Source organism: Leucoraja erinacea, chromosome 20, assembly GCF_028641065.1.
Source record: "Leucoraja erinacea ecotype New England chromosome 20, Leri_hhj_1, whole genome shotgun sequence".
NCBI classification, from domain to species: Eukaryota; Metazoa; Chordata; class Chondrichthyes; order Rajiformes; family Rajidae; genus Leucoraja; species Leucoraja erinaceus.
Window position 1 is genome coordinate 14,755,998 of NC_073396.1, and position 22,303 is coordinate 14,778,300.

Genomic DNA, 22,303 nt, shown 5'->3' on the forward strand with positions numbered 1-22,303 from the left:
CATCTCCCCCCATGTCTGCCTTCCGCAAAGACCGCTCCCTCCGCAACTCCCTTGTCAATTCTTCCCTTCCCTCTCGCACCACCACCACCCCGGGCACTTTCCGTTGCAACCGCAAGAAATGCAACACCTGTCCCTTTACCTCCCCCCTCGACTCCATTCAAGGACCCAAGCAGTCGTTCCAGGTGCAACAGAGGTTCACCTGTATCTCCTCCAACCTCATCTACTGCATCCGCTGCTCTAGATGTCAGCTGATCTACATCGGCGAGACCAAGCGGAGGTTGGGCGATCGTTTCGCCGAACACCACCGCTCGGTCCGCAAGAACCTACCTGACCTCCCGGTGGCTCAGCATTTCAACTCCCCTTCCCACTCTGAATCCGACCTCCCTGTCCTCCATGGCCAGAGCGAGCAACACCGGAAATTGGAGGAACAGCACCTTATATTCCGTTTGGGGAGTCTGCAGCCTGCGGGCTTGAACATTGAATTCTCCCAATTTTGTTAGCCCTTGCTGTCTCCTCCCCTTCCTTAGCCCTCGGGCCGTCTCCTGCCATCCCCCAGCCCTCTGGCTCCTCCTCCTCCTTTTTCCTTCCTTCTCCCCGCCACCCCCTCTCAGTCTGAAGAAGGGTTTTGGCCCAAAACGATGCCCATCTCCTTCGCTCCATAGATGCTGCTGCACCCGCTGAGTTTCTCCAGCTTTTTTGTGTACCTTCAATTAGGTATGTTACAAAACCTACCTGAATCGTGTCTGAGAATCTGCCCCACCCCGTGTGCGCGATTTTGACGCTGTTTAGAGGGGGCGGGTTTAAAACACGATTTTTACTAGGCTGTTGCAATCGAAAATGTTCAGCCTAGTAAATCATTAACGAAAAATCGCTGAAAGACTCCGTCGCAAAAGGTATTATTAGTTTTTATGGCCTTGTATAATAGTTATAGTAGTTTAAAAATCACTCTCTAAACCCGCGACCTCTCGCAGCCCCAGGGTTTTATAAAGCAAACAATTAAAGGTATGTACCTTATTTTTACATTAAAAGGGGCTTCTTAAGAACCCTGTATATAAAGTTTTCTATAGCTCTTTATATCCCGCAGAATTTTTCTGGGCATTTGAGGGCACAAATCCAGCGCAATGTGAACGTTCTAAACCAGCGCGTTCACAGGATCCCACTAGAAAGCCGATTTAAAATTGACTTTAATTTACAGCAATTGAACACTAAAATCCTTCCATTTGGCCTATAAATTAATGTAAATGAGATTTTATAATCATGTTTTAATGTGAATTATTTATGAATATTATTTGGACACTTGGGCTATTTAAAAACGTTAATCATTTATTAAGAAATGAATAGATGTTTAGATTTAGTAATTGAAGTTTGAAATTTGCTACACTTGGGTAACTAACTAATTATATGCTTTAATTTCAGGTCATCCAAGTTAGATTATTTTATGTTTGTTTCAGAATGGTTCAATCTATGATAACTGAAAATTTCATTCAGTTCTCTTAATTTTTAAGAAGGTTATGGCCTTTTGACTGTCCATGATCACAGCTTTTTTGATATGTCCATAGAAAATCAATAGGGAACAAGATACTAATTTCCGAGTATGAAAATGGCCATAACTTTTTAAATACTTGAGATATGAAAGTGAATTAGGTGTCAAATTAAACTTATTTTTATGCTTTATCTGATGGGATAAATTACAGACTTGATTTTTTAAATCTCAAAATGTTGTAACATTGCTATTTTCCAGCATCTGCAGTTCCTTCTTGAACAAATTAAATTACTTCTCTGACTTTTCTAAACATTCTTTTTTCTGTCTGTCTTTTTTCTGTCTTTCCTTCAGACATGTAACCACCTAAAGTTTTCCAAATGTCATGCAAGGATACATTCTCTTCCACATTCTCACCACAAAATGAAACAGACAACCCAGATGTTCAAAAAGATGAATGGCTGCAAAACAATGGCCTGAAGACAGGATGGATTTACTGCAGTCATCCTGCTGTTCGTTGCAATTCCAGTGCCTGCAAAAACTTTAAATCAAAGTCAATTAACATTCCTTCTCAGCTTCATGGAGAATACCAATTTTAAAACAAGTAGCCTGTGCAGTTAAATTCCCCTCACACAAAGATGCAGCAAATGTCATTTACCGCTTTGATTTATGCCCATCACTAACCAAGCCCTCATTATTCTGCACAATGACAATGGGAGGTGGGGGAGTGCACAATGCATTCAAAGAACTGTGACGGATTCCATACCAAATCTTTCAGATGCTCAAACAAAAACTAGTCATTTATTTTGTAACACCCTACCTTATAACTTTTAAAGTTGTTGAACTTCCCTTTGTTCCAACTGAATAAGAGCAAATCAAAATCCGTAGTATTAACATTAAAGCTACGTCAAGCATATTGTTGTGTTTTTTTTTCTAAAGGCAATTTTTGAGATTGTGACATAACCCAACCCAGCATATTCAGACATTTATTTTCATATACTCTGTAACCAGTTGCTACCATCTAATTTTTACAAAAAGCAAATGTTTACAAATCCTGTCGTTACATATGATTATTACTTCCTATTTAATTCCTCTAAACTCTTCAATTTAGATTTGCCTTTCAAAGCATAGTTGCTTTAGTAAAACTATTTAAAGCAGAACTGAAGACCTAATCAAAGCGATTCAATTTAATCAACTCTATCGGAAAAGAAAATTGGAAATAATGCCACGTTTGCTTACCCGATTTAAACACAGCAGTAATTTATCCTGTACTAACAAGGAAGTACAGATGCTAGGATATACCAAAGATAGGCAAATAAAACTGGAGTATCAGCAGGTCAGACAGCATCTCTGGAGAAAATGGATAGGTGATGTTTCGGGTTCGCAGCCTTCTTCAACCTATATTCAGTAATGTATCTTTAGAGTGACAGATGTATCTCTCCAATATATTGCACTGTAGATCATTCAGTCATATTGCAATGTCCGTGGTATATTTCAATGTTCTTAGTAAGATGATATTCTCAACTCAGTGCCCAATAACTGCTTCCACCAGCAGGTGGTGTCACCAGTGCTACCTACTAGTCCAGCCAGACTTCAATTGGAACAGCAATATCATCAATTTCATTGTTGGTTGATTTTGGTAAATAAGTGGGCCCAATATTACACAATGTCACTCATTCATCATAGGAAGTTTTCTTTGTAGGTCATCGTCAACTGCTCATGAATAGAATGTTTGGTAATTTAAAAATCAGGCTATATATACACACACTCCTAATCATCTGAAACAGGCTCCAAGTCAAAATGAGATAAGGAAACATTTATATTGAGAACAGCATTTCATTGGATTCAGAATTGATTTAGTAACAACGTTTTTATTGAGCAGATCATTCGCCAGATTGCCCGCCAAACAGCAATGTTCAATAGGCTTCATTTCTACGTTGAACTCATCAGAATGTGTTTGACTTCAAAGCAGCCACACAGATTGGAGAAACTGCTCAGTAGTTGAGCAGTTTTAATCTCATGCTTCCTGTCATACTAAAACAAGATCTGATTTTTTTTTAAATTAAAATGCAATATTAACCACACATCAGGCTTCTGCCTAATCGACTGGGTAATAGTCTATTCCACAACGCACAAGAGAGAATAGAACAGATATACAGTAAGGGAAAAAAAAATGCAGGGAAGGGACTGTCATTTGGTACACAGCCAAGGCAAACATGAAGGGCCAAATAGTTTCCTCCACTGTAACCACTCCACAATTCCACAAAACCAAAGATACAAGAAAGATAACTGTTTGTATTCCCCCCCCCCCCCCCCTCCCCAATATTCCTGTCAACATTACAACAATCATAAATTTTCTCTCATTGAATATTGGGACAACCGAACTCAATGTATTGGTTCCTGAACACAATTTCAATTTCTTAACTGATAACTTAATATTTCTAGTCAATGTACAAGGTCGTATGACCCAAGGTAATTGGATCATTTTAATCCCAAGACAATTCCAATATGCTTCAATATTCACACCCATTCCAACATCAGCACCATTTTACTGCCATACACCTCAGCTCATATTTTGCTGAATGCTCAGTCATGCTTTATTACTCTAGAATTTACAATTCGCAAACAAGATTTGTTTGCATCCATTTGACTTAATAACCATAATGAGACAAGATAAAGAATAGCCTATATGGAAGAAAGCTAACCTTGCCTTTATTCATAAGCATACTCCCAGTATGGTGGTGCTGCGTTGACAAAGCCAACAAAAACATTAATATCCAAATTATGAGGGAATGCTTAAAGGCGTCGGTGGACACTGATCTCTCAGTATCCACAAATGAAGAACAACAATATAAAAGTAGCATAACCGGAGGGAACCACAGGCTATTTCTTTCAGTTCAAGACTAGGAATTTTCAAAGGAGGAAATAGCAAAAAGCCTTGAAGCAAGGATTCCAACTTGAAAAGTTCTTTAGAATTAAACAAGTATTTCTTGTCAGAGGAGCCAGTGCACAAATATTATAGATAGGGTAGACAATCAGAATGATGTTTCCAGGGTGAAAATGTCAAATACTAGAAAGCATATTTATAAGAACAAAGGGAGAAAGTTGAAAGAAGATGATGTGCAGGGCAAGTTTTTATTTTCAGAGTGGTGGGTACGTTGTGTGAGGAATAAGATGATTAAACCACCATCATTGTGAGGGGTCGAGTGATTGTAGCCACCGACCTTGTGATGGGCCGAGTAGTTGGAATCACCAACCTTGTGAGCACAAACTATATCTCACACTTGTATGCACTGCTGGGATGGCGGTGGATGCAGATACAATAGAAGCAAGTGAGGCTTTTAGTTTGATGCATCAATATGCAGGGAATGGAGGGATATGCAAGTAGGCAGGATTACATTAAATAGGCATCATGTTCAGTACATAGATGGGGGGGCTGAAGGATCTGTTCCAATGTTGAACCGTACTATGTTTTGTTCGATGTTAAATCAGAGTTAGTAATCGCATGGATTTTTTATTTATTTTTTAATGTACAAAGTGCTACAGATGCTGGTTAATACACAAAAAGACACAAAGTGCTGGAGTAATTTGGCAGGTCAGGCAGTATCTCTGGAGAACATGGATAGGTGATGTTTCTTGTTGAGACCCTTCTTCAGAAGTTGGGGGGAAGAAAGCTGGAAAAAGAGAGAGGCAGGACAAAGCATGACAAGTAATAAGTCGACACAGGTGAGGGGAATTTTGTTGACAGCTCTTACCATTTTCCTCCCATGGCTTCACAATTTGCAACTCTTCAAACCTCTCACACTAACTGTTTTCATTTCCAGCCCTAAATTTACTCTTCCACAGTTAAATTTGGGGCTGAATCAAGCGATATGAAGAAAAAGCCTGCTTCGTAATTGAATGCGATCATGGAAGTAGCTGTGTATCAAAGCCACTTTCCACCTAGTCTTTAAATACACAAGTCTTGAATAAACTCCCTGCATTAAGAAATGACAACCCTTTTTCCTGTGTATTCCTTAGCTCTGCTTGCATTACCAAGAAGAAACACAGGTTTCAGAGGGAAAGTCAATATATAATACATTCTCTCCAGAATCTTAGGAAATGAGTTTTAGAAAATAAAGATGAGATAACTGAACATTTAAATTTTTTTAGTTTAGTTTAGTGATACTGCGCGGAAACTGGTACTTTGGCTCACCAAGTCCGCGCTGATCAGCAATCCCCGCACACTAACTCCAACCTACACACATTAGGGACAATTTACAATGTTACCAAGCCAATTAAACTGAAAACCTCTATCTCTTTGGAATGTGGGAGGAAATAGGAGCACCAGGAGAAAACCCATGCAGGTCACAGGGAGAATGTACAAACTCCATACAGACCAAACCCAGGTCCCTGGCACTGTAAGGCAGAAATTCTACCACTGCACCACGGTGCCACTCATTTTCTGTTTTGATTAACACCCATTGCACCAGCTTACTCTAGCTTTCCAATATCCACTGGAAATCGGAACAGGGAAAGAACCTTGTATATCAATGGTAATTCCATTGTTGTTAAAGAACAGTACAAAAAATACAATTGCAGACACAATCAGTTCCAAATGATGTGATGTGAAATCTTAAAATTTTATTTTGTCAAAACTGGCATTGCCCAACTCTCAGCATGCTTAATGGCTAATTCCACTCCCTGAAATCAAGGAAAGTGAACTTTGCCACTGCAATATAAATGCTGAAGCAACAAAAGACATGATACTGTTGTCTCACCAACCTTTGAAAGAAAGATGAAGCATTAAACTGACACCTTTTGTCACAATTAAATCAAAAGAAAAGCATTCAATCCATTGCACCCATGCTTTACAAAAATAACGAATAGACAAAATGGCACACTGATCCTTAAGGAGATACACAGACAGGCAACCAAAAACTTGTTATTATTGGGTTGTTTTTTTTAATTAATTAAATTGCCTGCTCTCAAATGATGCCTAAAGTACTTAGAATAGCTGACCCTAAGAAGGTCTTCAATTGCATTGCAGATTCCCCAGTCACGAGTCAGGGTCCTAATATTTTCATACTCTACATTCCATTAAAAAGAAATGGAAGAAGCAAGCACTGGTTAGAGGGGTAAAGGATAGAAACCCTTCAACATTTGCAGATCACAGAGCAAAGAACTTGCTCACACTCGAATCAACTGTTCTGTTGAGATGTCATAGATATTATTTTGTGCAAATAAAACATTATATAAACCACTGCACAGCCCAGAGGAGAAAAATTGTAAAGATAGACACAAAATGCTGAAGTAACTCAGCAGGTCAGGCAGCATGTCTGGAGAAAAAGGGTTGGTGATCTTTCTATGTCACCTATCCTTTTTTCTTCACAGATGCTGACCCGCTAAGTTACTCCAGCATTTTGTGTTTATCTTTGGTGTAAACCTGCAGTTCTTTGTTTCTAAAGTAAAATTGTAAATATTCTCAATACAAAGTATAACATTTCACAAGATTTGGTGGCAGAGCACAATTTAATGCATAGAGGGTGGACAATAAACAAAAGATGGATTTTTTTAATATATAAATTATTTTATTTAGAAAAGACAAGCCAAAGAAAGAACATGACATACGAGATTGAAGACTTCTGCAAAATTGTGGGTTGCTGTATCATCAGAAGCGTAGCCCTTAATTAGAGAAGATGTGTAGGTGAACAGAAAAACAAAAATCACAGTTTGGAGATGTCCCCACACACAACCAACATTTCTCCCTCAACCCTCATCACTGGTTGGATATTAGCTGACAATCAATCTTTCACCGTGCATAATATAGCTGCTAAATTTTCCTCAATGAAGTCGCGGTCTCCATGGTTCAAAATACTTGTGTAGAGGCCCTTTTCCAAGAGAAAGGTGTTGACCCAAAATGTCACCTATTCATTTTCTCCAGAGATGCTGTCTGACCCACTGAGTTACTCCAGCTTTTTTTGTCGACCTAAACCAGCATCTGCAATTACTTCCGACACATCATTTAAATATAATCGATCAATCATGACAACTCATTCAAGTTTGTATATTTATGCATAAAGCCCGTCCCACTTAGGCAATTTTTGAGCGACTGCAGGCGACTAGGCTGTTGCCACACGGTCGTGTCGGGGTGTCGTCTGTATGGTCGCGAGTAGTCTCCTCAAGTCGCCTAAAGAGGGGTAACGTTTTTCTGGTCGCCGCTGGATTTTGAAATGTTCAAAACTTTTTGCCGACTGTGGGCTTGTCACAGCTTGTCTTCTCCTGTCGTAGGTGCTGTCGCCAGTTGTCGCCAGGATAGCGTCAGGTATTGTTGGTTGTCGCCGGGTGCTGACTTTGGCGAATTCCATTGGCGATTACGTGCGTCAACCGGCGACAAGTACTGGTGACTGAATTGTCTTCAGTTGTCGCTGACGGGGTCGTTGCTTGTCGTAGCTTGTAGGTGGACGTAGGTTGACTTTGGTTGTCGCCCGTGTGGTCGTAGGTGGAAGTCCTAATGGGTCACCGGTTGTCAGTAGCTTGACGTCAACTAGGTGGTAGGTTGTCGTAGCTTGTCATAAACATTATCGTACGGGGTGGTCCAGTCAGTGGTTTTTTGGCATCCTGCTACGACTGTGACAGTCGGCGGCAGTCGCTGAAAAAAATTGCCTATGTGGGACAGGCCCTTAACTTTAATAAAGATGCAAGCTTCAGCATATAGGTAAAATCTAATCCCAGAGAACAGATTTGCTGTTGGAACTTGACGTATTATTATGCATATGCTGCGTGTTACATTTGATGCATCAAAAAATTAGCTGACGTTCAAAACATCTTCAAAGATAAGTACGCCATTTTCTGTGTGGTAAAGCCAAACTGATCCAAAATTTTAGCTTCCAATCTCAGTCCATACCAAATTAGCCATCTTCAGTTGGGAAGCTACTTTTGAGGAAAGGATATCCTCTCTTCATCAGTATTACACAGTAACTTCTGAATATTAAATGTGCAGAGTAACCATACAAAACCAGACGACTGAACTTCTGGGAACTTGCCAAAATCATTTCTGCAAGATCACAGCCAAAGAACCCAGCCAAAGAACAAAGCAAGAACCACTGCACCAAACCTCAAATAAAAAGCTAGTGCCCTTGGGAGCAAATTTTAGATTTTAAAAAAATCTTAATGCTTGAGCATACATTTCAATTTTTAGATCGTGTCATGAAATATAGCTTTATTATTTAATCTTTATGATGTTACATGAAGTGATTCAGAAGATATAATGATAGACAATATTTGCACACGATAGTGTAAAAATGTAACTTGTAACTAACCTTTGAACTGTTTAGCATTTAGCATTATTGAAATTAATTGGTAGATAAATGTTATTTGTTCTTCGGTTAACTACCCGTCTTCAACAAAAATGCAGAGCTTGATAGAAACTACTTACAATCTAACTCCATATAAAAGTAAAATACTGCAGATGCTGGAAAACTGAAATAAAAGCAGAAAAAGCTGGAAATGTACGGTTGACCAGCATCTGAGGAGAAAGAAAATAATGAACGTCCGAACTCAATGACGCCACAAATATTGTATTTTTTTTTTAAAACTTGCGGGGGAGTTGTTTCTATATACTATAAATCATAGTCTTCATTTGCTTTGAAAGAGCAAAATCACTTCAGCATACAGAATGGCATGATACCAAACATCTGATCACCATTTTACAAAGACAAGCTTGGGCAAGTACATAATGCACATCCGTCTCTTTATTGCATTCTGCACGCAGCCGATCTTCACTTGTTTCACACAGGAGTTCTTCAAATCCTTGATCTTTGGAGTGCTTTTTCCTTGAAAGAGCCAAAGGCTAATGTCAAGATTCAGAGTTTTTATTTGTCATGCATTGGATCCAAACAGATTAACCTCTTTCTTGCTACAGCTTTACAGGCACACAAGTTGCAACAACAATAAATATAACAAATTATCAGTTATTCTAAGTAAATACTAAATAAAGTGAGGCTTCATGGTGGAACGGCTGCTGTCACAGACGAGATTCAATCCTGACCTCAAATGCTGTCTGCATGGAGTTTGCACATTTTCCCTATGATAGCATGAGTTTCTTTCCACATCCCCAAAACATGGGGGTTTGTAGGTTAATTGGCCTGTGTAAATTGTCCCTGACATATAGAGAGTGGGTGCAAAAGTGGGATGATATGGGGCTAGTGTGAGCAGGTGATCAATAGTCAGTGTTGACTCAGTAGGCAAAGGGCCTGTTTCCATGCTGTACCTTTCAATCAATAAACTAAACCACAATAGTTCAAAAATAAAAGTACGTAGAGAAACCATAGTACTGTAGCGCATAATAATACTAATAGGTAGACAAAAGTGCTGGAGAAACTCAGCGGGTGAAGAAGGGTCTCGACCCGAAACGTCACCTATTCCTTCGCTCCATAGATGCTGCCTCACCCGCTGAGTTTCACCAGCACTTTTGTCTACCTATTAGTATGTGGGACATTTATTATGCACTACAGTACCAGCATTTTTGTCTACCTTTGATTCTTCCAGCATTTGCAGTTCTTTCTTGAAGAATCCTACATACTAATGAAACCAGAGGCCATCTGCACTCAGAGGATTTAAGTAACCTTATTTCTGTCATGCCCAACGTCCTTCAATTAAGTATGTCAGAGACTTGTATTATGCACTGTTCAGAGAAAGTCTTAAACCCAACTTCAAGATGGGAATGTAACCACTTTAATGCAACCATATCAATGATTTACTCACAATATTCAGTGTCTAGCTGGAAATATTTAGCTTATCTCATTACTTTACACATTTGTTGATGTTTGAACACTTTCATCAAAATTAAATTGAAATGCAGAGAAACTAAAACCTTATTCAGCGCCTAACTGTGTCACACAGTTGACCCAAACATGTTATGAGCAAATAAGGCGTCCCAGAACCCATATTAATCCCCTTAATAAACCCACAGGTCATTATAAAAAATGGTGCAATGTAAAATATTAACCACACACATTTTCAAATGATTTATGCAGCTATATCAATTTCTCATTCAAAGAAAAATGTATTAACTTTCTTTTAGACTAAAACTTTGATGAGGGTTTTGCCACCTCCACAGGTAGCCTTTTAAACACATTGTGGCAATGCAAGTGCAGAACACACATCACAGACAGCCCCAAGTAAGCAAATAGTTGCCTTTACCCAAATACTTCCATTAAAAAGAACAATGTACACCAAGCAGCATAAACTGGTGGCTGAGCCAAAGTCATTTTTAAAATGAAACCATCTAGTTGTCTGCTGCCCGTACAACGCGGAACCATTAAAAAAATAGCAAAGTCCGTGCGCCCCACATTGCAATGCCAATCATACTTCAGGGTCACCTAAAAGGACAAACCGTATGCAAAAATGCTGAGTTAGCAACATCAAGCTCCCAGAAACTGCCCATTTGATATTTGTCACTGCAGCTTACGGTAACTCCCTGCTCGAGGTCTCTGCAGCAAACAAGCTACTGTAAATGAAGCCCGATTGTGCAACAAATGGAAGTAAACAACCTAGCTCCAGAATTCTCCCTGCACCCAGCTAGCTCTATGCATCGTGCAGCACACTACTTTAAGCATAATATTTTATTCCAAACAAAAATCATTGCAAGTAAGACTCGAACAAACTGCAAAGCTTACCTCGTCTCCTGTCCATGAGTTCCCAGAACTGCAGCTGAGGCGTGACGTGCCTTTAGGGGAAGTCTCATTAAAAAAAGCTCAAAGACCTTGTTGCACTCTCTGGGCCCCACTCTGCAAACCTGCATGCACACTGCTGCACACAATTCTCTGTTGCAGACTTCCCCTCAGGACGCTTGTTCCTTCTCTTTTCTTCTTTCCGCTGCCTGGCACCAGCTAATGGCAATGTGCTTATGTTAAAACACCACACTGTCCCCCACCCTTCTGCTTCTCAAATGCATTGGCTTCAGTTCTTCCTTTCAACTTAGCTGCCATACGCAGAGTAAGCGCTGCAGCTATAAGCCAATCTTGACCATGACATCACACAGGAAGTTGGAAAACTGCCAGAAACAGAGGCTACAGAGGTATATTTTAAACACGCCCTTGTCTAAAAAGTGATTATTATTTTTACGTAAGCGTTTCTTACTTTTTAAAAAAGATTGACTATTTTTTATTAAATCAAACAAAAAAAAATCTCATTTATAGCCAGGCTCTGAATAAATGCTTTACTAAAACTGTCAGAGTCATAGAGCTATACAGCACAGAAACAGGCCCTTCAGTCCATCTTGTCCAAACCAACCGTTGGAAATCTAGACTAGTTCCATTTGCCTGCATTTGGCCCATATCCTTCTAAACGTTTCCAATCTGTATGCCTGTCCAAATTCCTTTTAAAAGTCATAAGTATCAGCTTATTTTGCAGGCTTTGGGGTAACTCATTCCAGATTTTGACCACCGTCTCAGTGAAAACGATGCTCGAGGTCGCTCTTAAATTTCTCCCCCCTCATCCTTTAATAAACCCAAAGGTCATTATAAAAAAATGTTGCAATGTAAAATATTAACCACACACATTTTCAAATCCTATACCTCAGGAAAAAGACTTGAGTGTCATTTTATCCATGATCTCATACACCTCAATAAGGTCACCCCTCAGCCTCCTACACCGTAAAGAAAAAAAGTCCCAGCCTATCCAGCCTAATGCTATAACTCAGCCTCTCCCAATGTCTCTGCACACAATTGCAGTTAGCCTCCTTCCCTGGAGCAGCAAATTTTATTAAAGAACGGTTGCTGATCATTCATTCCTCTAGAAACAGGTGGAGACCATCTGGCCCCATCACGTTTGTGTTAGCTCTCAAGAGACAAAATTTACTCCCACTTCCCTGCTTCTTCCAATAACCACAGTCTTCTCTTTTTTCATATATTGATTCAATTCCCATTTGAAAATAATTTATCACAGGTCACAGCAGCTTGCTACATAAAAACACTCCTTGCCACTTGTTCTTCGAGCTTGATCGCTCCATGAACCTCCAGGACCTGCTGTTGTTTAATTATGAGATCTGAGAATTTCTGTCAGAACCAAAAGTGTAACTTAAGCCCCTAATTTATTGGCCATCCATTGCTCTGCAGGAGCCAAACTAGCCATAAAAGCAAGCCACACACTTCTAATTTGCAACTGAACATTGTTCTCCCCATCCTCTCTGCTGTCAGGCTAGAAACAAATAACCAGTGCAATGGCAACACCATAGTACAAGTACAGTGAGAGCACGATCAGTGGATAGTCCTCAATCTGCACAGAGAAAGTATAGGGCGCGAGCAGATATCATCACAATTTTCAGCTTAGTTTTTCTCCAGACTTATTTTGAAGCTTGCGAGTGGCTCACTATCTTTTGCAGAAGGATCAGCCTGAACCTGCTTGCATAATCCCTGCCTTGGAAGACATGGCAAGTCCCAAGATCATTATCTTGGCACAGGTCCAAACCTGCATACCAACTGTACTAGTCAACATATTTTCTGATATGCAGGTTGATTTTAACATCAGCTCACCCCCCATATAAAGAATTCCAACCACTTGCAAATTAATTTAGATTTGTCTCAGGCTACGCAGGCATCTGTTACTAATATCTTAATATGTACATACTAAAACATTGTGGATGGAAAAAAGGGTAACAGATTTATTTTTACATAATTGACACCGATTACATTTTCCCAAAGTGTTAATTTCAGAATAATTGTTCTGCACCAAGTAAAATACAAAGATCTGCCTTTTGATTTGACAAGCTAATCAATTGGAAGTGTCACAAAGCTTCAGATGATAGACCGCATCTCAAGAACTTACATTTCAACCATCTTTCTGGCAAATAAGATTTTCTGACCATAACTTAACCCAAAGCCTTTAAAACTGCAGTCAACACAGCACAGTTAACTAAAGTAATTTGAGGGAACAAGATCAATAACAAGAAGTGTACACCCTAACCATGCATCTACATTGCAGCACTGACAAGCGTTAGTAAGCATTCATCTAATGAAGTATTAGAAAATGATGCCTTGTTTAACACTGTTGGAAACGCTGTTAAAACAGGATTTTGCATGTTGAACTGTTCTGTGAAACATTAAAGATCTTCTCCCACAAATTGCAACCAATTAGGGAGTTATTTTGAGATCCAGCTCAATATTCTCTCACTTTCCATAAACAATATCAGTAAAAATTGATAATTCATTTCATGGCTTATTTTGCAGATCGACTGCTTCAATTTGTTAAGTTACACATTTAAGGTACTTCAGAGACATGATCAGATGCCATATAAGTGGTTATGGTTTACAGCTTTTTTTCAATAATTATGGTACCAACTTTTCTATCAAATGTATGAAAATGAAGCAAAATTACCCCAATCCAAGTGATGCACCATTAACCTCAGAAAATGGTCACCACATCTGGACACATTCGAGAGGCACAGCACATGAAATATATTACCTAAATGCAAGTTCCTCCTTTCATTGTTTCACAACGCACTCATACTTCCTGTACTAGCCCGGCTGCTGCCAGAGCAGCAGCTTTACATGGAGGTATTTGGTCCAGCAAATCAATTTTGAAAGCTACCACTAAAAATTCAGGGAGTATTTATATTATCATATTCCCAGTGGCACAATTAATAGAGCTGCTGGCTTGCAACGCTAGTGACTCAATTTCAATCCTGAGCCCTGCTACTGTCTGTATGGAGTTTGCATGTTCTCTGTGACCAGGCGGGTTTTTCCTGGGTGCTCCAATTTCCTCCTTCGTACCAAAGAAGTGTTACTTGGTAGATTAATGGGCCGTTGTAAATTGTCCCCTAGTGTTGTAAGTGAATAGTAGAATCTGGAAGTAATAAATGGCAAATGGGATTAATGTGTTCAACATAACAAGAACCTGTTTATGTACAGTCTCTTTCTATGACTCTCTATGAACATTGATATTTATAGTGCCAGTTCAGCTTAATCCAAGCCCCAACCTTCTTTAATCCCCCCCAAAGCCATCCTAACCCATGACACTGCCAGATCTGGTTGGAAACTAATCAACAACCAGGCTGTGAGTGATAACTAATGTTCCAAGGCTGTTTTGTGCCACTCCGGTAACTAAATTGGATTTTTCACGTTAGCTTTGTGTGGCTGATACGACGCACGCTTCATGGGCACACGGGGTAATGTTATAACTTGTATGAAACTCCTCTATGCATTTCAGAGGAGCTTGAACCAAACTATCCCAGTGACAAGAATCACTTGGCATTCAAGACAATAACTGGGTCTTCGAATCCAAACTGGATTCAGTGCCCAGTGAACTGAACTCTATTCTTACTTTTAAATCATTTTGCACTCACTCATATTTGCATTGCAACTCCCTCCATAACCTGCCCTACATCCCAAACTTCCATCTCCAGACTCCATGATCTGAGCCACAGGCCCCAACTAACCTCTGTTAACCTCATTATTCCTTCAATCACCTTCGCAAGACTAACTCACGGTAGTCTTGGAATCTAGCTAGAGATCTTCTAGTCAAACTCGATATTTACCAATGATATTTAAAGTAGCACAGTAAAGTTAATTTATTCTAATAATTAGAATATTTGAACATTAGAATATATATTCGATATAAATATTGAAGTAAATGTTCCAACAACCAAAGGTAAAAAACTATTTCCAGTCTATGCAATAATGACTTAAGGCAACTTAATCCTTACACCTTAATAGGGGAGAACAAATGCCTTGTCTCGGCTTGAACAGTGTTTGTCTTAACAGGAAATCAAAAAGAATGCCAGAGATGCACAGGTTAACCAATAAGACATAACTGTCAAACTTTTGGGGCAGTGCCTTCTTTCAAATTGTTCTGGGAACACCCCCATTTGGAATATTAATAAATTACTCCTCACGCATTTTCAGCACTTCACTATGATTTTATTTCACATTGATATTTTTCACTTCCAACTCCAGGTTTCATTGCAACAGTTCAACAGAGCTTCTGGTTAAATTGTACATTTTTTTCCCAAAATGACATAAGCTTCAATTACATTAAAAATAAATGTATAACATTAACTACATTGTACCATGGTTTTGCAGATGAAGGACGTGAACTCCAGCCTTGCATTTAATCACCCTAGCCTGCATTTAGTAGTGTGCAGAAATTGTAATTTCCCAAGACGAAAGATCATCCTGCCTCTCATGAACTATAATATGCTGACAGACAGGTACCCCACTGTTATAATCGTAATTTAAATCCAAACGATCACCCCAAAAGTGCAGACCTCTGGTACACCCCCAGGTAAACTTGGAACTTCTGGCTACCAACTATTTCCAAATCCAACCTTGGACGGAAGTACATTGCACATTCTTGCATGGAAAAATATACAATGCCAAATAAGTTGCAAATGCAATTTTGAATTGGACTGAAGGCGAAACAACTTCCTGGGACATGATGTTCTGCATCTTCGCGTCTTAGTGAAAATGTGTGCATTAGTTCTGATCTTCTAAAACCCATGTGTAGGAATGAACTCCAGATGCTGGCTTAAACCGAAGATAAACATAAAATGCTGGAGTAACTCAGCAGGACAGGCAGCATCTCCGAAGAAGGGTCTCGACCCAAAAAGTCACCTATTCCTCTCCAGAGATGCTACCTATCCCACTGAGTTACTCCAGCATTTTGTGTCTATCTGGAATCCATCATTAGGGGAATAGCAGGAGGCATTGAGTAAATCATAAAACAAGGAAAAAGCTAACCAGTTTTATTTTAAAAATATATATTTTTTAAAACTTTGAGGATACAACTGGCAGAATGGATAAAGGGTAACCTGCAAATATATTGTATTTCGACTTCCATAAGACTTTTAGAGAAGTGACATGTAACTACAGGTAATGTACAAGCAGGGGCAGATATTGGCTAACAAATAGAAAGTGTGATTTAATATGAAATGTTATAATTAAGGCGATGCCAGAGGGATCAATGTTGGGGCCTCAGCTATAAGTAAATGAGTTTTAAATGAAAGGAACAGATCCCATTACATCCTAATTCTTAAACTACACAAAGATATGGGAAAGCAAATGGTGAGGAAGGTGCAATGTTTCCAAAGAGGTACGGATAGGTTAAGCAAATTGGCAAAACTTTGCAGTCATGTATATCGTGGAGAAATGTGACATTTTCCATTTTAGTAGGAGGCAATGCCAAATAATGGCTATTATAGACAGAGACAGACCAGAATGTTGTCATGGAAAGGATATTGGCGTAGATGAAACACAAGCTAGCACACAGGTTTCGCAAGTAATTGGGAAAATGGAATGTTGCCCTATGCTAAAGAAATTTGGAGTATATAAAGTGGAGAGAACTACACAAGATATTTGAGAGACCACAGCTGGACTATGGCATACAATTTTAATCTCCATATTTAAGTAAGGATATCCTTCCATTGGAGAGTTCAGAAAGGTTTCCCTGTACCGATTATTGGGATGAATGGGTTGTGTTACAAGGAAAGATTTGGCAAGTTGAGCCCATACTCCAGTGGCTCCCAATCGTTTCATCCAAGACTGAAACATTTGAATTTATGGCCCTTATTTTAAAGCAGCATGGCAAATGAACAGAACATTCTGTCAAGATGAATCAGGTTTTTAAAAAATTTTTAGTTTGGTTCTGCAGCCTATTGATCACAAAATTAAAATGTTAAATGAAAATCAAATATAATCATTAGAAACAAATTAAAGTTCAAAATAAAATTCAAAATTAAGTTGATGAACGTAACATTAAAGTATCAAATAAGCATTTTCGTTTTACCCAATTATCCCTTGGAAGCCAAAAACATGGCATAAAAAATACCTGCCTGCATGAAAGTCCAATATTTAGACACGTGGCAGGCTTTTTTTCCACCCTAAATTTTCAAAAAACAAGGAAGTGGACAATTCTGAGCTCCAAACGAGTTGAATGTTTTCCAAGGGGAAATAATTCTGTCCATTGTCTTAGAAACACGTGGATGCAATCAGTTAAGTCACTTGTAGACTCCATTAATATTGCAATGACATCGAATGCGCCTCCTGGTCTACCCGCCTCTTTCATGCTGAAAAAACAAGGAAGTGGACAATTGTTGAGCTCCAAACGATTTGAATGTTTTCCACAGAGGGGAAATCAATGTCTGTCTTCATTGCCCAATTTTAGAAACACGTGGAGGTTGCAATCAGTGCTATGGTCACTTGTGATTAGAATTAATAATTTCAATGACATCGAGTTTCTTGTTTTTTGGTTTATACTGGTCTACCCTCTAGAGTTTAGGAGATTGAGAGGGCATGCTGAAACTTACAAAATTCTTAACAGCTGCAAGGCAGGTGCATCCCAAACGTGTTGGGGACTTCCAGGCAGAAGCTTTACATGATTTTAAAAACACAGATTTTGGAGAATCCCTCACATGTCCGTCTCTCATTGCCACAGTTTTGGGCAGTTCATTGGCTATATTTGGAGGTTGGTTAGATGTGCCCTTGTGGCCGGGGGTCAGAGGGAATGGAGAAGAACAAGAAATAATTTTCATCAGCCATGATCAATTAAATGGCGGTGAGCTCGAAGCCGAATGGCCTACTCCTGCACCTAATTTCTATGTTTCTATGTTTCTGAGGAAGCTTAACAGCTGCTATGGGGATGTTTCCCCTTGTGGGGGAAAAGATAGAACTTCAGGCCATCGCTTTCCTTTAAGACACAGATGGAAGGTAATTTCTTCTCTGTTAGAATCTTTGGAGGTTAATATCCACAGAGCTGTGGAGGCCAAGTTATTGAAAATATTCAAGGCTGAGATATACAGATTCTGGGGTTCTCAGGGAATCAAGGATTGTAGGGAGCAGGCAGAAAAATAGTTGAAGGTAAGATCTGATGGAAACAATTGTACTGAATGACAGAAAAGCTGAAGGGACCTCATGGCTCATTCCTGCTCACATTCTGATGTTTTTAACCAAAACTCATTTGAACTCCACTACTGCACTCATTAGGGTCCCCATTTGTTTAGTTTAGTTTATTGTCACATTACCGAGGTACAGTGAAAATCTTTTGTTGCGTGCTAACCAGTCAACGGAAAGACAATGCATGATTACAATCGAGCCACCCACAGTGTACAAACACATGAAAGGGAATAGCGTGAATAACGTTTAGTGCAAAGTAAAGACCAGTAAAGTCTAATCGAAGATAGTCTGAGGGTCCCCAATGATATAGATTGTAGCACAGGACTGCTCTCTAGTTGTTGGTAGGATAGTTCAGTTGCCCGATAACAGCTGGAAACTGTCTCCGAATCTGAAGGTGTGCTGGAGTGCATTAGAAGCACTCCCAATCATCTGCAGTCCTTGCAGACTGCGCATCCATTTAGGAATACTCACAACCAAGAACAAAGGTTGCAGCTTACAGTTTCTATGCCACTGGATCACAGAACCCAAACCACCACCACCACCACCACACCCCCCACAATGAAAACATTTGGACTGAAGATGTGGTATCTCACAGTATTGTGCTATGGGCCTCTGAATTAATCCCATGGTAATGCACATTTAATAGTAAAACAAACTGTCCTTGTTTATTCAAATAAAATAAATATAAAATGTAAGGCTAGGTTTGTAGGGAATACAAAATTATCCAAATTACCATTTCTGCATCAGCTTTCAACTTAACACAGTTCACCAACACACAAAGCCTCGCTTCATTGTGTAATCAGCCACTGAACAGTGTAATAGTTATTGCAAACCTCACCAGTTTCTCACACCAAAGATATAAGTATTCTATATCTAATGAGCACATTTTTACCATTAAAGACAAAACTTGTGTTTTGAATGTAGATCTTGTTACAAAGCAATGGGATAGAACCAACTACTTTCACCACAGTTCAGGTAGTAGCCCACTCACCTCTAAAGCAGAAACTTGTTGGATCAGGACCCACTTCAGAATTTTGATACACGATCCACACAGTTGTAAAACTGCATGACCGAGTACTTGCTGCACAGTTCAAGGTAATGTCCTGTATCTAAACTATTAAACTGAGATCATGTTCACTCTCAGTTACACAAAACATTCCTTTGTGATAATATGCAAAAGAACAGTGGATTTCAGTCAAGTTTATCTTTGATCGCTGAGTATCACCATTTTTTTTCTAGACATTATTATTGCCATTTGTATCATCTTCTTTTGCATATGTGCTAAGACACTTTCTATTTTTTTCCTATCACCTGGAACAGCAGCCACAAGATGTGTGGGGCCTTTTTTTGTCTTTACATAGGTCCGGGTGGGTGTCTTGAATGTGCTATCATGTGTGGTGGTGGAGGCAGATACGAAATGAACATTTAAGAGGCTTTTGGATAGGCACAGCAATATGCAGGTAATGGAGGGAAATGGATTATATGCAGGTGCAGAAATTGGTATGACATCTTGTCAGCATTGTGGGCTGAAAGGCCTGTTCCTGTGCTCTACAGTTCTATGTTCTAAGATTCCACATCATACCAAGAAAGATCTTTAACAAAGCAGAAACATCCTAAGTCACACGAGGATAAGTTAGATGACCAAAAGCTTTGTCAAATATATAGACTTTAAAGAGATATTTTACAATCATAATCATAGCCATTTAATCCCACTTCTTCCATACGTTTAGAATCATTCAACTATTGATACTACTTTTAAATGTCTCTCATAGAGGTTACAGCCGACTCCTCAAAATCCGACAGAGAATGCTATCTAAAACAAATGCTAGAAAGACACACATTTAAATCAATCGCTCAAAAGTGGTTGTTAAACAAAAAAAGGAAGAAAATCAGTAGGTTTCAAATTAAATTTGCAAGCCAACAAAGTCACGAATGTACATGAATTAATGAGCAAGCCAACAAAGTCACAAACCATTCTTTCCTCCACTCGAAAAACAAATAAGAGTTATCTATCTTTGTATGCAAGGCCTATATTTCATCGAAGAACAGACTTTGAAAGAAACGGAAAATAAAAAGAACTTTAAAAATACTTAATGTTGGCAAATGTAAATTACTTGAACACAAAGGTTAAAATTCATCTATTGCAAATGCTGTTAGGGAGAATGTCGTCAATATAACTCATCTTATCTACCAATTTCATTCCAGGTTATCCAAAAACAAGCCGATTTCATTTGTTGAGTAATGGGCCAAGAGGCCCCATTCTCACATTACCAGACAAAGAAAATTGAATACATCCTGCTACCTTCCTCACTTCCTGTTGTTTTTTTATTAAATTAACATCTGTAATTAATGTGTATTGAAAGCAAAACATTTCACCACAGGGCAAACAACAATGAGAAGGGGAATGAGCCATTTAAACTCACAAGCCTATTCCACCAGCCAATAAATAATGGCTAAACAATGACATGACTCAATACATCTATCTTTTCCGCTTCTGTACACTCTTTAATATTTTGACTCGTATTAACAGATTTTAGCAGGAACCGATAGAATTGCATTGAACCCACTTGAAGAATTCCAAATGTCTATATTAAGTTGTTAACATCCATCAACAGTTCTTGACTGGATGGCCCAACTCTAGTTTTTTCAGACCATCTCTAACTAGTAGAACGTTTCCCTCCATCTATCCTTTTCCTTTGCTTAATTACCTCAATTAATCTAAATTCCTTGGAAAATAATTACTTATATTGCCTTTCCTTGCATTACAATTCATGGAATAGAGTTATCTTTCCGATAAGTTGCTTCGTTGTTCCCTTCAAGGTCAATGTATCCTTCCTAAGGTGTGCAGTCCAGAAGAGGCGACAGCACTCAAGATCCAGTCTAACCAGAGTTTTTGTGCCTGTAGCATAACTCCTATACTGAAAGAAAATGCCAGCAATCCATTAGCCTTTTTGATTTTCTGGCCTCCTCAAAAAATATTTTAATGAAGTCCATGCCAACCACATTGTCAACTTGAGTTAGTCCCATTTGACTGTGTTTGGTTCCTATCCCTCTAAACATTTCCTTTTAATGTACCTGTCAAAAATAAATACAAGACTTGAAAACTCACTGAAATGAATTTCAAAAGAATTGATGCAGATGGTGGGTTAAATTATCCCCTTCTTCACTAATCTGTGATTGTATGCTAAAAAAAAAATCACCATAATTGCACAGTAATGTGGACAGTATACTTGAGAATGTCCAGACAACATGAACTCCAAAAAGCATTAAAACAAATCAGGAATTCTAAATTTAAAACAAATTGCAGGAGATATGTGGGTGATGAGACATCATCAATGGAGGGAGAAACAGATGCAATGCTTCAGGCTAATGATCTTGCATCAATGAAAGTCACAAGTCTGAAATGTTATCTCTGTTTCCCACTGTACAGATGATGATTGAACTGATAAGCATTTCTAATATCGCCTGTGTTTCTGTTTATCTGAAGTCCTTTAGACATTCAGAATTGGATTAGTTCAGCTCTTCCTCACTTGGTAGATTTGTGAGTTGCTCTATAGATTTGTGACACTGCTTGATTACAGTGATTCTTTGCTGTTCAGTCTCCTCCTCCTTGCTCTGTAACAAAAAGCAAAGTCCTGGTAATATTAGAAAAAGAGGGAGTAAAATGTTTTGGATTAATATTATTTGCAATATTTCCAAGCAGATATTGTTCATTCAAGCAATTGAACTTTGGTGTCATGATTATTATTACAGCTATCTATAACCATGGTGTTTTAAACCATTCCTATTTAATTGTATACTCAGGAGGTGTAAGATGCAAGTCTCAAATTACCAGGAGCTGCAAAGAGCTTTTAATCAATAGAAATTGTAAGCTGTGTTGTGTTACCTGGCAACACAAGTGCTAAAACCCAAGAATAACATAGCCAGGAAAGAAAGTTTAAATGTTTGTCTCTTA

General features: G+C 38.9%; 1 protein-coding gene across 2 annotated transcripts in view; it reads right to left on the reverse strand.

Annotated features, from left to right (window-relative positions):
* The window catches only part of LOC129706817 (dual specificity mitogen-activated protein kinase kinase 6-like), an 87,825-nt gene that overhangs the window by 60,175 nt on the left and 5,347 nt on the right, over positions 1 to 22,303 (reverse strand). Inside the window, exon 1 of one of the 2 annotated variants that reach the window (XM_055651331.1) lies at positions 11,140 to 12,571. The exons of the other annotated variant lie outside the window; for it this stretch is intronic. Coding sequence (XP_055507306.1) covers positions 11,140 to 11,155 — 16 coding nt within the window. The 5' untranslated portion in view covers positions 11,156 to 12,571. Of the gene's footprint in view, positions 1 to 11,139; positions 12,572 to 22,303 lie in introns of those variants that run through there. 2 annotated transcript variants of the gene reach the window in all.